At 39.6% G+C, this 12,753-nt stretch overlaps 1 protein-coding gene across 1 annotated transcript; it reads left to right on the forward strand.

The window, feature by feature from the left end:
• Nucleotides 1–1,613: 1,613 nt before the first annotated feature.
• LOC147465809 (F-box/kelch-repeat protein At5g26960-like) lies at nucleotides 1,614–3,511 on the forward strand. Its single transcript, XM_086522096.1, has one exon. The coding sequence runs from the start codon at nucleotides 1,841–1,843 to the stop codon at nucleotides 3,206–3,208; it is 1,368 nt and encodes a 455-aa protein (XP_086378222.1). The 5' UTR covers nucleotides 1,614–1,840; the 3' UTR covers nucleotides 3,209–3,511.
• The last annotated feature ends 9,242 nt before the right edge of the window (nucleotides 3,512–12,753 follow it).

A 12,753-nucleotide genomic window follows, 5' to 3' on the forward strand; every position in this document is an offset into this window, starting at 1 on the left:
TTCAAAAGCTGTGTGTGTGTCGGCAGCACCTTCCCAGAGTGTAGGTGTGTGAGTATGCAATGTGTGTGTGTGTGAGCATATATGTCTGTGTGTGTGTGTGTGTGCAGGTCTTTAAATAGGCTCCTACAAGCTGAAAATCGATTTGTGCTGCTATAAGCATCTGAGTGAGCACTCAGTCTCTGCATTGGCAAGTTCAGTTCCCCTACCCACCAAGTGTCCAGTTGGCTCAGTAAAATGACTCTCACACTGAGTTGCAGGCTTGGCAGCTTCCCCAAAACTCCCACAAAGCAAGAGGGCACCCCCTAGCTGCTAAAGCAGCTCTGGAGTGGGCTGGGACCTGTTCCCACACAGTTCCGGGCCCTCGGTACCTCCCCGGACAATTTTTAGGAAATTTGGTTCTAGGCTAAAACGGGTCATACGAGTCAGAATTTGATGCCGAAAATTGCTATACGAAGCTCTAACTAAGACGTACTGGCTCGAGTACCTGCCATATTTAGCAGCCCCCGGAGTCCGAAAATGCATTTTTTTCAAATTCGGGGTACGGTTGCAGATTTTCGAGACGGTCGAAACTGGACGGGTCGGGTGACCAAAAACTTACTATATTTGGAAAATTTTCACAAAAATTATTTTAATTCACATTTTGAAGCTTTATAACATTTTAAACATCATGGCACTGACAGAATTCGGAAAACTGCTAAAAATAGTAACTTTTTTCCATTATGATCATTTCATGGTACAAGGGTGCTCTTTTTGGTTGGGGTCAGAGACCTTACAGTGGAGGAGCGTGAAAGGCTGATAAAAGTTCATCATTGGTGGGTTGAAGTTGTTGAGCTTCTATAGGTATTAATAAGAGGGTGGTGCAACGACAAAGGGCTAAGCCACAATATTGCCAAGTCCTAAATGATGTTAATAAGAGGGTCTCATAGTGCTAAATTACCCCATTGCATCATTCCAAAGCTGATATGCTTTAATTGTGCCAATTTTAAGAGAGCACCGGGGTTCATTTTGCACAAGCATTTTACCAGTTTTGAACTGGTAAATGTGGGATGTCCTCTAAAAACACACTAAGTTAATGAAAAGTGAGTATAATCTTTAAAATATAAAGGGCAAGGCTACCATCAAATGTCAACAGGGGATGAACCAATCTGCACTGAAAGTCATTTACGCGCTAGGCTATGATTTATGAAGCTCTAGGAAGGTCAATGGCATTGAAACACATGAGATGTAGTATGTCTATTTAGGATTGTTTGAATTGAGCAATTTATTAGACGATGCTCACACAAATTGCTCAGTTCAACAAAGCATTATGAATGTAACTATGCATGAAATGGCATTGTTGCAAAACAATATGCAAAGTTACAGCTAAGCATTGCTTGTGACAATGCATGAGACTTAGTTATTCAAAAAGGAACTATTAACTACGCCTCGTGTGTGCATACTCTTAGCAAATGACATGTTGGTTAGCGGAGGGGACATGAAGGATCTTGAGAGAAGTTAGAGAGTTCACAACAACAACAACAACAACAACAACAGCAAACTGAAAGGCTAGAGAGGTGGGCCAAAAATGGATACATTGCTCAAGGAGAAAGCTCTTTATCGGAAAAGGTGAGCCCGAGGGCTTCAATCCGGAATGTATGTACAGGGCACCCTACTATGTGTCTTATTATGCTCTCCTCATCTGTGTGCAGGTGGGCGAGCAAGCCCTATCGCACGCGAGGGGCATGATGGGTTGCCTAGCTTCCTCTTTACTTTAAGTGGGTTCGCCTTGTTTTCCACTCTGCAGCTCCAGATCTGCTTCCGCAGGTTTCTCATTCTGGTGAAAGACGCTGGCTGATGAGCTATGGTTCCTTTCGAATGCTGCACTCAGCTGCAGGATATCGATACCTCCTTCACCATCTCTTCAGAGGCCCTCATGAAGAAATGTACCAGCAGTAGATGCGGTAGCAAGAAAGCAGGGTCGCGACGGGCTCTCCGCCGACTCATGAAGGCATGCTGGACCCATCCCCCTCTCGAAATCAACAGATTGCTCTCTCAAGGTACCCCATCCCTACATCTTTTGCCTGATGATGTGCTTCTTGAATGCCTTGCCCGCCTCCCGCGGCCCTCTCTGCAAAATGCCATGCTTGTTTGCCAGAAATGGAGATCCATTGTGCAAGCCCCTGAGTTTTATGAGCAGCGGTGGCGCATCAGTATGCTCGAACCCTTGCTTTTTGTATTTGGAGGGTCTGGCAGTGGGCTTGCATCTGCTGTGTATTGCACACGGTCTGGGAAATGGCGTGCTGCCTCCGTCTTCTCTCCTCAAGTGACCGCAGGAAATGAGTGGTTGGCTGAATATCATGGTGTCGACCATGCGCAATCCCTTCTCCATGCGCAACCTGCTGTCCTTAACCACCGCATCTTCATCGTGGGTGCAATTCCAAGCCACAATTCCAAGCTATGGGGCCCTGATTCCACCATCATGTATGATTCTTGGACCAAAACACTGTGTCGCAGAGCTCCGATGCTTGTGCCTCGCAAGAAGTTTGCTTGTTGCGCCATTGATGGCCGCATCCTTGTAGCTGGAGGTGCTAATCGTCGCGACCCGAGTCGGGATGCTCTCATGGATGCAGAAGAATACATTCCAGAGGAGAATCTATGGCGGCCTCTAGCCAGTATGCCTCGTAAAAGGTATGGATGCCTAGGTGTTGCCGTCAACGGAATCTTCTATGTTGTGGGTGGGCTGAAGTCCAGTAGTGTGATTGGCATGTGCATGCAGCCATATACATACATCAGCTCAATGGATTTGTTTGACTCCAAAACCAATACATGGCAGAAGACAAAATCACTGCCTACGGGGGGTTGTGTCGTAGCCTGTACTGTGGTTGGGTCTTGCATCTACATGCTATCAAGCCATGCTGTGGAACTATCGTTTTGGAACTATGACACACAACAGGATATGTGGAGCAGAATTAGGGCTCCTCCCATTCCATCGCCTCTTCGGCTTGACAACCGCTTGAAATTCTCATGCGTCACAGTTGGCAAGTCAGTTTATATAATCCAAGTTGGAGGCTCGATAGATGATCTCTTGAGGCGAAGTGGCAGGCATACAAGAGGCTTGAAGGAGGGGCTGGTCCTGATATACGACACCCTTCTGCAGGAGTGGTCAAGGGGTTCGGATTTACCTTCTTGCATAAAGAATGGGGCTGCTTGTGCTGTAGTTCATTGTTAACTATGGGCATCTCTCAGGTCATGATTTATGTAAAGAGTGTGGCCAGGGGGTTCTCAGCAGGGTTTGAACACACACATCCGTGTGCCTGGTCTCTTGCTTGATAACTCAAGCAAATGATAGAGCGAAGCTGCAAGTTGTGTGGGTGCTCACTGCAGTGTGGTATCCACATTAAGTAAGATGAGTGGGTCCTTTCTTTAAATATTGTTTACAGATCACACTATATTTTTTCTAGCTTAATGCGCCGCATTGGCTGTAATAGCTTTATTGACCTTTGTGGAAGTTGCAACATTCATTTTGTATCAATTTCTCACGTGTTTTTCCGTTTAATTGGTATACATTGACTAGGTCGTGCGCCAGAGCCCACGGGATATATGTACTCGAAAGGTGCATGCAGGATGTTAAGGACGTTTAGTTTACGTTACTGGAAGGAGAATTCTTATCCGAAGGTGATTAGTGCATTGCTATTTTTTGGAAGCAGAATGAGCTATGGAATTGTCTACACAGAGACCCTCGGCATTTGTGGTCGTCTCCTTTCAAGATTATCAATCCTAGTTATTTCTTTAGGGATTTTTGGCATTTTGTCAAGGAAAGGGTGTAGATCATTTATACCTGCAATCATCCATATGGTATTGGTCCTTTTCTAGATCAAGGTTTGAGTTATCATTCAAGAGTCCAGATGGGCTCAACAGAATGCTTCAAATGAATGCCCTTGCAATTCATCAAGAAACTGCTCCAATGCTGTGGCTTAATTGAAAGGAAAGGAGGGCTCTTTTTTGATGTATTTCTAAAATTTATACCTGGCCAGGAGCGAGCACATGTTGAATTAGCTATGAAAGTCTACCGTGATAACTGATTTTTCTGCAAACCATAGCTTGGATACACAAATTTTCTTTGAAACCACCTGTGGATGTTATGTTTTTTGGACTAGACTTTAGGGTTTTACTCTTGATGCAATCTCTCTTCCTTTGTTTTTATAAGGTATTCTAGCTTCTTACCCTCTCTTTTCCCTTCTCTGATCTGGAAAGCAAGCTCATTTAGAATTTAGTTTTTGACAAAGATGAGTAATTTCAAAGAATGTAAGAGAGTTAGTCGAGTAAAGCCAATCATTACAGCATATAAGTGTGATAGGACTTCCTTTTCGGCCATGCACCGCTCTTTCTACAACTGTGTCGTGCCAAGGAAGAGATAAGGAATGTGATTGCCATAGAGAAGAAAGTGTTGGTAGTGATGAGAGATTGGTTAGAGGCAGCCACACTCTCTCTTCAACTACTAGTCAAGAGGGAAGAGGGAAAGAAAGGTCCTTGCCTACTGAAGACCTTGCCACTACAAACTAATGAAAGTCTATTGGAGACCTTGCCCCATTGTAAAGAAACTTTGATCTCGTGTATCACGCACATTCTAAGGATATTATGAACACCTATTATTTTTGAATTCCCAATAGGATTACACACCCTTTCCTATTCAATCTCTATGGTTTTTTTTTTTGAAGGCCCTTAAATGTGCCCCTTAATAAATAAAAATGTGACATTTTTTGAATTAAAAATACCTTTCTCCAAAAGGCATGTGCTAGGCACATGTATTTTAGGTGACCTCCTCAAGCTCTATACACTCTCTAGTTATGAGTTCTTAGTGTGTTATGGTATAAAAACGAGGGTGGGCTCTTATAATGGTGCATGTATCTAAATAGAGTGTACTTACAAAAAAAAAAGAGCTTGTATTAGGCTTGTAATTACGTTTAATTACTTAAGAAACACTTTCACTTTTAAATAATTTGGTTTGCACCATAGAAATGCTGGACTTTGAGAGAGTTTATGAGATCCAACCAAACACTTTTGGCAAAGATGCAAGACAAATGAGTTGCAAGAAGGCTGGCATTGTCAAGGAGAATGGAGAATTGTATCAAGGAGGAAATGAAAGTACCATCTTCAAACGAAGCTATGCAGGAAGTTATGAGTAATAATTGTATCAAAGAGGAAATGAAAGGACCGTCTTCAAATGAAGCTATGAAAGTAGTAATTTTGTAGGTTTGCATCAAATTTGTGACTTGAGCATGGAAGATTGCTTGATTGTGGATTGCTTTAAGGATGGATTTACAAATTCCATAGCTCTTGCATATGGATACGAAGCATTTGTTGGAGGTAAACAGGCTTGTCCTATGGTCACAAGTGAGGTATGGGTTACTGTAGTGGTCCTTGGTGGAGCATGTCTCAATGGCATGACACATGAATGCACTCATGGAGAATGGTGGAAGAAATTGAAGCCTTACAAAGCTTTGGGCACCTCAAGGGATTCTTGGAAGAGAGAATCTCATTACCAAAGCACCCTTGTTCAAGAGGATGCGAGAAGCGGAACAAGCATACACATTGGAGCTCATTGGTGAAGCTCATACAGACCATTTCAATGGCTACAAAAGTACCTCAAGATGGAGGTCAACCTCAAGACAAAGAGAAGCTCAAGTAAGACCTTGGAGTGGAAAATATTTAGCTAGAAATTGTAGGCTTTGCGAAGGTAAGGTGACATGCGTTCGCTCAATCATGCAACCATGAACTTTGAGATAGTTTTGTAGAAGTGAAATGAATGTGTACATGGAGCAGATTTGGATAAAATAAAGGATATGCTTGCCAAAGATAGCAATACTTGTTTGAAAATAATTGCATAAAATCTTGGTAAGAGATGGCAAAAGAGAAGTGCCATGAGTGAGAGTGGAAGGGGTATGTGCTGAACAAAATCCAATATGTACTTACTGAAAAACTTATAGGGTACTTTTGATGTTGATCTAAAGTACAAAAAGGAGCAGCTCTGATAGGGATGAGGGAAAGAGAGCTTCAAGCATCTTCAATGATGCAAGGAACTTGCAATGCTATTGGATCCCAACAACAACACCGTCTCTATCCACACAACGCATGTGAAAAGACTTGCATCGAATAGTTGCAGTCAAGCCCTACTTTATTCATGTCTTATGCATAACCACATAAGGAGGTTTTTGGATCCAAAGGCTAATAAAGTCCTTGGCCTAAAAGGTCACAAGAGGCAAACTCAAAGCAACAATTGAAGGTGTGTCATTAAAAATTTAAGGTGTGCAGAGAGTGAGGATGGAGAAGGAGTCAACATCCCCCAAAAATGCATAGAATGGACATTCATTGAACTAGAACTTGGATTAGACACCTGACTGAGATCTTAAAACTCTTGATGATGGTGATGACACGTAGATGAGAGGTAGAATGGCATTTTGAAAAAACTTGGCAATGACACATAGGGTAGAGGAGCTAGTTGTGAGATGAAAAATTGGAATATTCTTAGAACATTTCTTGTGTGTCACTTTGTGATTTGCTAAAAATGTACCATTAATGGGTCTTGACTGTCTTTAATGCCTCAAGTAGCCTCAAAAATTGAATCTTCTAACATAGAAGATTCAGACGGTACTAAAAATGCCAATCTTGGAATTATTTAATTCGCCTTTTCATGAAAAATGTAACACAATTCCCCTCAAAATTACTAGTTTTTAACTAAGTGTCTCTAGATTGGCTCCTCTACCCTAGGTTTAGATGTTCATATCAAGGCGTACAAAATAGGAGGTCGGTGAGCATGATGGTGGTGGGGCGACCATGGAGAGTACAAGACAACTTGACCAACACGCACACATGCGCACACACCTTGCCTACTCTCTCTCTATATATATGGGAACTCATTGTTGCAACCTTGCATGACATGCCTTGATGCAATCATGTAGTAGCCTTGGTTTATAGAACACATAAGGGGTTCTTATTAAAGAACACTTTATAAACCTCAAGCTGTTGATCAATTCTGTCACCCATGTCCATGCTGCCATCAATCGACTAACCCTTACTTGATTCACCTCCTAAAGGGACCAAGACTGCTTTATATCAACGAGTCGCTACATATCCCAACACCAATGCATGTTCAAACATATATTAGTACATGTGTAGGTCCTAGAATAAGATCATCTGTCTTGACCATGAGGTTGAGAGTATGATTAGCGTTACTTCTTTGAAAGACTTGATACTTGAGACAATCATCGTTTGTACATACCAGGCTGTTGGAGCTTCCTCTCAACTTCCTTCAATCCATATAAGATCCCTTTAAAATTGCATACTAGTTGCTCCTTACTTGTAATAGCATATCCTTCCAGTGCTTCAAGTAGAACTCTTTTGCAAGCTGTCCATTGAGAAAGGCATTGTTGACATTCATTTGCCACATCTTCCACTTGTGAATAGAAGACAAAGACAAAAACAACCCTTTGGATCTCACCTTGGCAACAAGATCATAAGCCTCATCATAGTCAAGACCATGTTCTAAAAGAAAGCATTTAGCAACCATCCTTGTTGAGTTTGAGCTTGTAATTACACTTGCAACCTATGGCCTTCTTGTTGGATAGGAGAGGACATAGATCCCGTGTGTCATTCTTGTGGAGATGTGCCATGTCCTCGTCCATAGCTTTATTCCACTCTTGCTTGCTACATGCTTCCCTGTAGCTAGTGAGTTCTTCATGCTGCAAAATTGAGCTAACAAAAGCATTGCTTTTCTTTAAAATATTGAAGCATTACCTCGTTGATATGTTAGCCTTTGAGGTGGCCTTCTACTCCTTGTATACACCCTATGAACTACTTGATCCTCTTCATCCTCTTCCACCAATTTTTCAATGGTTTTCTCTCCTATGCTTGATCATACTTGTGACTTGAGAGGTGAAAAAGAGGTTGTATCCAAATCCTAATCCATGCAACGGGAACTATTGGAGAAATAATTCAACGTAAAAAGCACGTGGTAGGTGTGAAGGCAAGGGGTGACAAATAAATTTAATGCCAACACATCAATGTAGCAATGGAACTATGTGGACTTGCAAATATCAAGACAAACACTGAGAGAGAGAGAGAGAGAGAGAGAGAGAGAGAGAGAGAGAGAGAGAGAGAGAGAGAGAGAGAGAGAGAGAGAGAGAGAGAGAGAGAGAGAGAGAGAGAGAGTATGTGTGCATGTGAGCATTGGTGAGAGCATGTGTAATGGAAAATTCCAAGAGGAGGAATGTGCACACAATCAATCGGGGTGCAATCTCCTCCTCAACAATAGTTGGCACTTGTCCTCTTGCATGTATTTAATTTATATATCAAGTTTATGCTCAAAATAGCTACAATAATCACTTCGGCATAAAATATCATACGCTAATAACACAAACAAGTATCGTCCATCCAAAAATGCTAAATCATCTATTAGCATAAAATATGTGAGAGGTGTGCTCTCAAGCATCATCCAAAATGTGTGGCACAATCACTAAATAGAAGTTATGGCCTACACGTCCTACACCTAACCAATCAATGATCTACTAAACAACAACACCATACCATGTGATCACAAGATCATGTGAAAATAATAGCATGTGATCATAATAATCATAGCATTTGGTAAACAAAAATGCATACTACACCTAGCCACTCAGTGATCTGCTTAACACCACTGCCATGTGATGTGATCATAATAGTCATATCAATCCTCATGCACCATCAATAAAACCAATTTTGAATATACATCTAAAACTATCCAAATATTCATTTCCATTACACACCCTAGAGTTAAAAGACAATTGTCCTCTTGTTACCTAAACCAAACTAATGGTAGTGGTTGCAGGACACTTGTAGTATGGCCTTGCTATTGGTATTACCTAAATTGACAAATCTACACCAATTGGCATGGTACCCAAACCAATGAATATGCACTTGTATTGCCTAAACTGGTGAATCTATATTGTGCTCATGCTGCCTAAATTGACAGATGTGCATTAGTGCTTTCTAAATTGATGAATCTACCATGTGTTCATCCTGCTTAAATTGGTGAATCTGCACTAATGCTATCTAAATTGACGAATGTACACTACAAGGAGATCACTACCTAAACCAAAATAATTTTGATCCTAGGTGAGTGATAAGTAGGTATCAATGGGTGGTAGGTAGACTTAGCAATGCTTGTGATATCTACTGGCATTCTCCTAAGGAATGATATTTATATTTCACTAAATACCTTTGGATTGATTACCTATACGAGTAGTGGTGAAGTCATGGTCAATAATTATTTTAGGAATCATATTTTTTCATCATCCTCAACAAGAGGAGGGTCATCTATGTTAGGGATATTGGGAATAGGTCCTTGTGTGGTCTTTGTAAACTGACATAAAAAGAGTTGGGTATCTTGCAGTGTATGCCCAAGAGAAATGCATTTTCGTTGATCTTTTCAATATTTTGAATGGACCATACAATTTAGGGTATGACTTAAAATTTAGGTGCTTTTATACACTTTTTGTTCTTTATTTCTCTATCCTAAGCCAAACAAGGTCATTCTCTTTAAAAGGGCCTTCTTTTCTTTGGCATGTGTTGTGCAAATTTTTTGTGCTCTTATAATGCGATCCTTAGCCTCTTCTAAAATTTTGGTAGATCCCTTGCTAAGGAGTTAGTAGGCTGTGATATCATTACCGATTGTAGACATTGGGACATGTAATTTCTTGCCAACATCTTAGAGCCTACGTTCTTAGTGAGTGAAACCCACAAGTCATTTAAAAAAGGATCATCATGGTCAAAAGTCATGACACTAAGAAATCCATGGTAGGGAAATGGTCTTAACAAAAATCTTTAGCCCTCTGAGCTACAGGCAAGGTTTGTTTGCAAGGTATAAAAATATGCTTGCCTATCATGGCCACTATGAATTCATCCTTCTATCCTTTGGTCTCATCAATGCACCCACTACATTTGCACGCATGATGAACAAAATTTTTCTTGGATATCAAAACTTTGTGAGCATACTATTTTATGGTATTCTAGGTTTCAATCAAATTTAAAAGGAACGTAAGGATTAGATGCATATTGTATTTGAGTCATTGTGTGAAAACCAGTTTGTATGCAAACCTTGATAAAAGTAATTTCTTTCAAACAAAAATTGAGTATTTTGAGGCCACATAGTGTCTGAAATGGGTGTTGTGTTGAGCCTAGGAAGGTAGTGAGCATTCAAAATTGGCCGACACACAAGCCTTTGCATGACATAAACTCTTGCCAAGGATTGGCTACTTCTATTGTAAATTTGTGAAAAAAATCTTGCATTGCTCTCCCTTTGACCGCCTTGCTTTGCAAGCAAGTACCTTTTCAATGGAAAAATGACCAACAAACTTATTTGACAAACTTAAATATCTCTTGACTCATGCCCTTGTCCTCTAGCTAGCTGCCTTTTTGCAACCATTCTTTGTAATGGTCATCAATGCTGATGGCTCAGGCATAAGAGTTGTTCTTATGCAAAAAAACCATACTATTGCCTTTAAGAGTAGAAAACTGAAACCATCAAAGATCAAAGATAGTACATATGACAAAGAGTTACTGGCTATTATTGATGCTTTAGACATTTAAAAACATTTCCTTATGGGATCTGAAGTGCTGATTGAAATAGATCAATAGTAGGCAATAAAACACTTGTCGACTCAATCTAGCATCTCAAATTTCCATATAAAATAGGCTAGTTCATTCAAAATTTTCATCCTGTGTTCAATATCAACGTGATAGAGCTAAGGTTGTAGCAGATACTTTAAGTCATTTTGAAAAATCCTTTCATGAGCTTATAGTTCAAAGACTACTACATATGGAAAAAATAAGAAATTTGTAAAATTTCTCATGTCTTGGTCACAACAAGCCTCCAAAGTTGATAGACCAGTGCATTTTGCCAAAACAACCATTTCTTACGTTTGATTGCATATAAATAAGAGTGGGACTTTTGTAGGACATGAGATAAAATTCCTCGTTAACTTAAATGGGTTGGGGATAAAAAAATATGGTTAGTTTTGCCTCACTTTTTTTTGGGGGAAAAAAAATAGGTATAAAAAAGTTGGATTTTTGCCATTCTGCGGACCTATCATCAAAGTTTCTATAGTCACGCTCGATATAGATACTATATATATGTTTTCTTAGTTCCCTTTGGGCCTTTGGATCCAAAAGGAGCCATGGAGCATATCAAAAAAATAATGGATCTCTTACTAAGTGGAACCTTGGGGACAATGATGAATTGCTAAATACAACAAACATGACAAAACTGGGTTTAACATTATGACCTCTAGAATCCCATAGAAACTACTCAATATCTAGCCAAATTTATAGTTTATGATTAGATATTGTTACTACCTACAAAATACACACAATTGGCCTAAGAAACTAGCAATATTGAGAAAGATACACTTGATATACTAAAATGTCTCGTATTCTTCAACAATCAAAAAACCCAACCATCATTATATACTATGTTATATAGCATATTAGGTCCCCCAAAACTCAAGGAAAATTAGCTTTATGTTATACATGAAACTTACACAATCAAAATTGCATTTGGATATCAAGAAAGCCACCAAAAAATCATAAAAGTGCTAATTTTGGCCAAAAAACAGGATTAGGCAATTCTTGTTTTTGGTCATAACTTGTTTTTGCCTAATCTTGTTTTTTTGGCCAAAAAACAGGATTAGGCAATTCTTGTAATTTGGTCATAACTTTCAATTTTAGCACTTAGTTCTCCCTAGAAGTGTCAAAACATGTTGAGAACTACAAAGTCTTATCCTCTAGAAATATAAACCTCACAAACATGAAGTTTATAGTGGTATAGTTGCAAAAATTTGAAAAAATGCCAAAGACAGGACTCGTTTTTTCACGTACTTTAGGTTCAAAAATGTTGTGCAAGAGTAAGGTTAATGGTGAGATCGATAAAACAAAAAACATGTCAAGTTTTTTTCAGCTCATAAGGAAACTTTGTGGATATATAGCACCTAGAAATGTATTTTCATACTCTTCAAATAATTCAAGAAAATTGGTCACTTAACAGGACACAAAAGTTTCCAAGGACATAAAAGTGTTCTGTCTACCAATCTAGTGTTAAAGATATCAATAGGATGTATGCAAATTTGAATTTATTTTACTAAATCTTTTAATCAAGTAAGTCATCAACAAGGGGTATGTGATACTGGTTTTTGTTGGCACTTTGTTTAAAGCCCTATAATTGATGCACATATGAAGGGTTTTGTTTACCTTGCACTAACATGACACAAGCACCAAAAGGAGAGGAGCCAAGATGAACTCCTCCTTTATCTAAGATTTCAAGGATTTGTGTGTATATTTTGTTTTTTGTTGTATATATGGGGCTCTATGTGGGGGTTTAGAACCTAGAAAAATCTATATCGTATGGATTAGGTGACCACGAGAAGGTGGGAAAGAGGGTGGATAATCATCTCATGGCAATCAAAATACTTGAGATAAAATATTGGTATTTTGGGGAAAGAGAAGGCTCTTTTTCATCAAAATTTGCACGACATAAATCATGTATGCGTTATCATCTTTCCTTAGTGCACACTTTGCTTGTATGTACAAGACAAGGGGAGTAGCACATCAACTATAGCCAACATGAGGTATGGATCTCTCAAAGGCTCTACCTTGGGCTTCAAATCCTAATAGATGTCTAGAATACACTTAAACAGTGTATTGTGGAGCTTGCTAGTGCTACATACAATTCAAATTACCAAA

Source organism: Adiantum capillus-veneris, chromosome 1, assembly GCF_014529385.1.
Source record: "Adiantum capillus-veneris isolate H3 chromosome 1, ASM1452938v2, whole genome shotgun sequence".
Classification (NCBI taxonomy): domain Eukaryota; kingdom Viridiplantae; phylum Streptophyta; class Polypodiopsida; order Polypodiales; family Pteridaceae; genus Adiantum; species Adiantum capillus-veneris.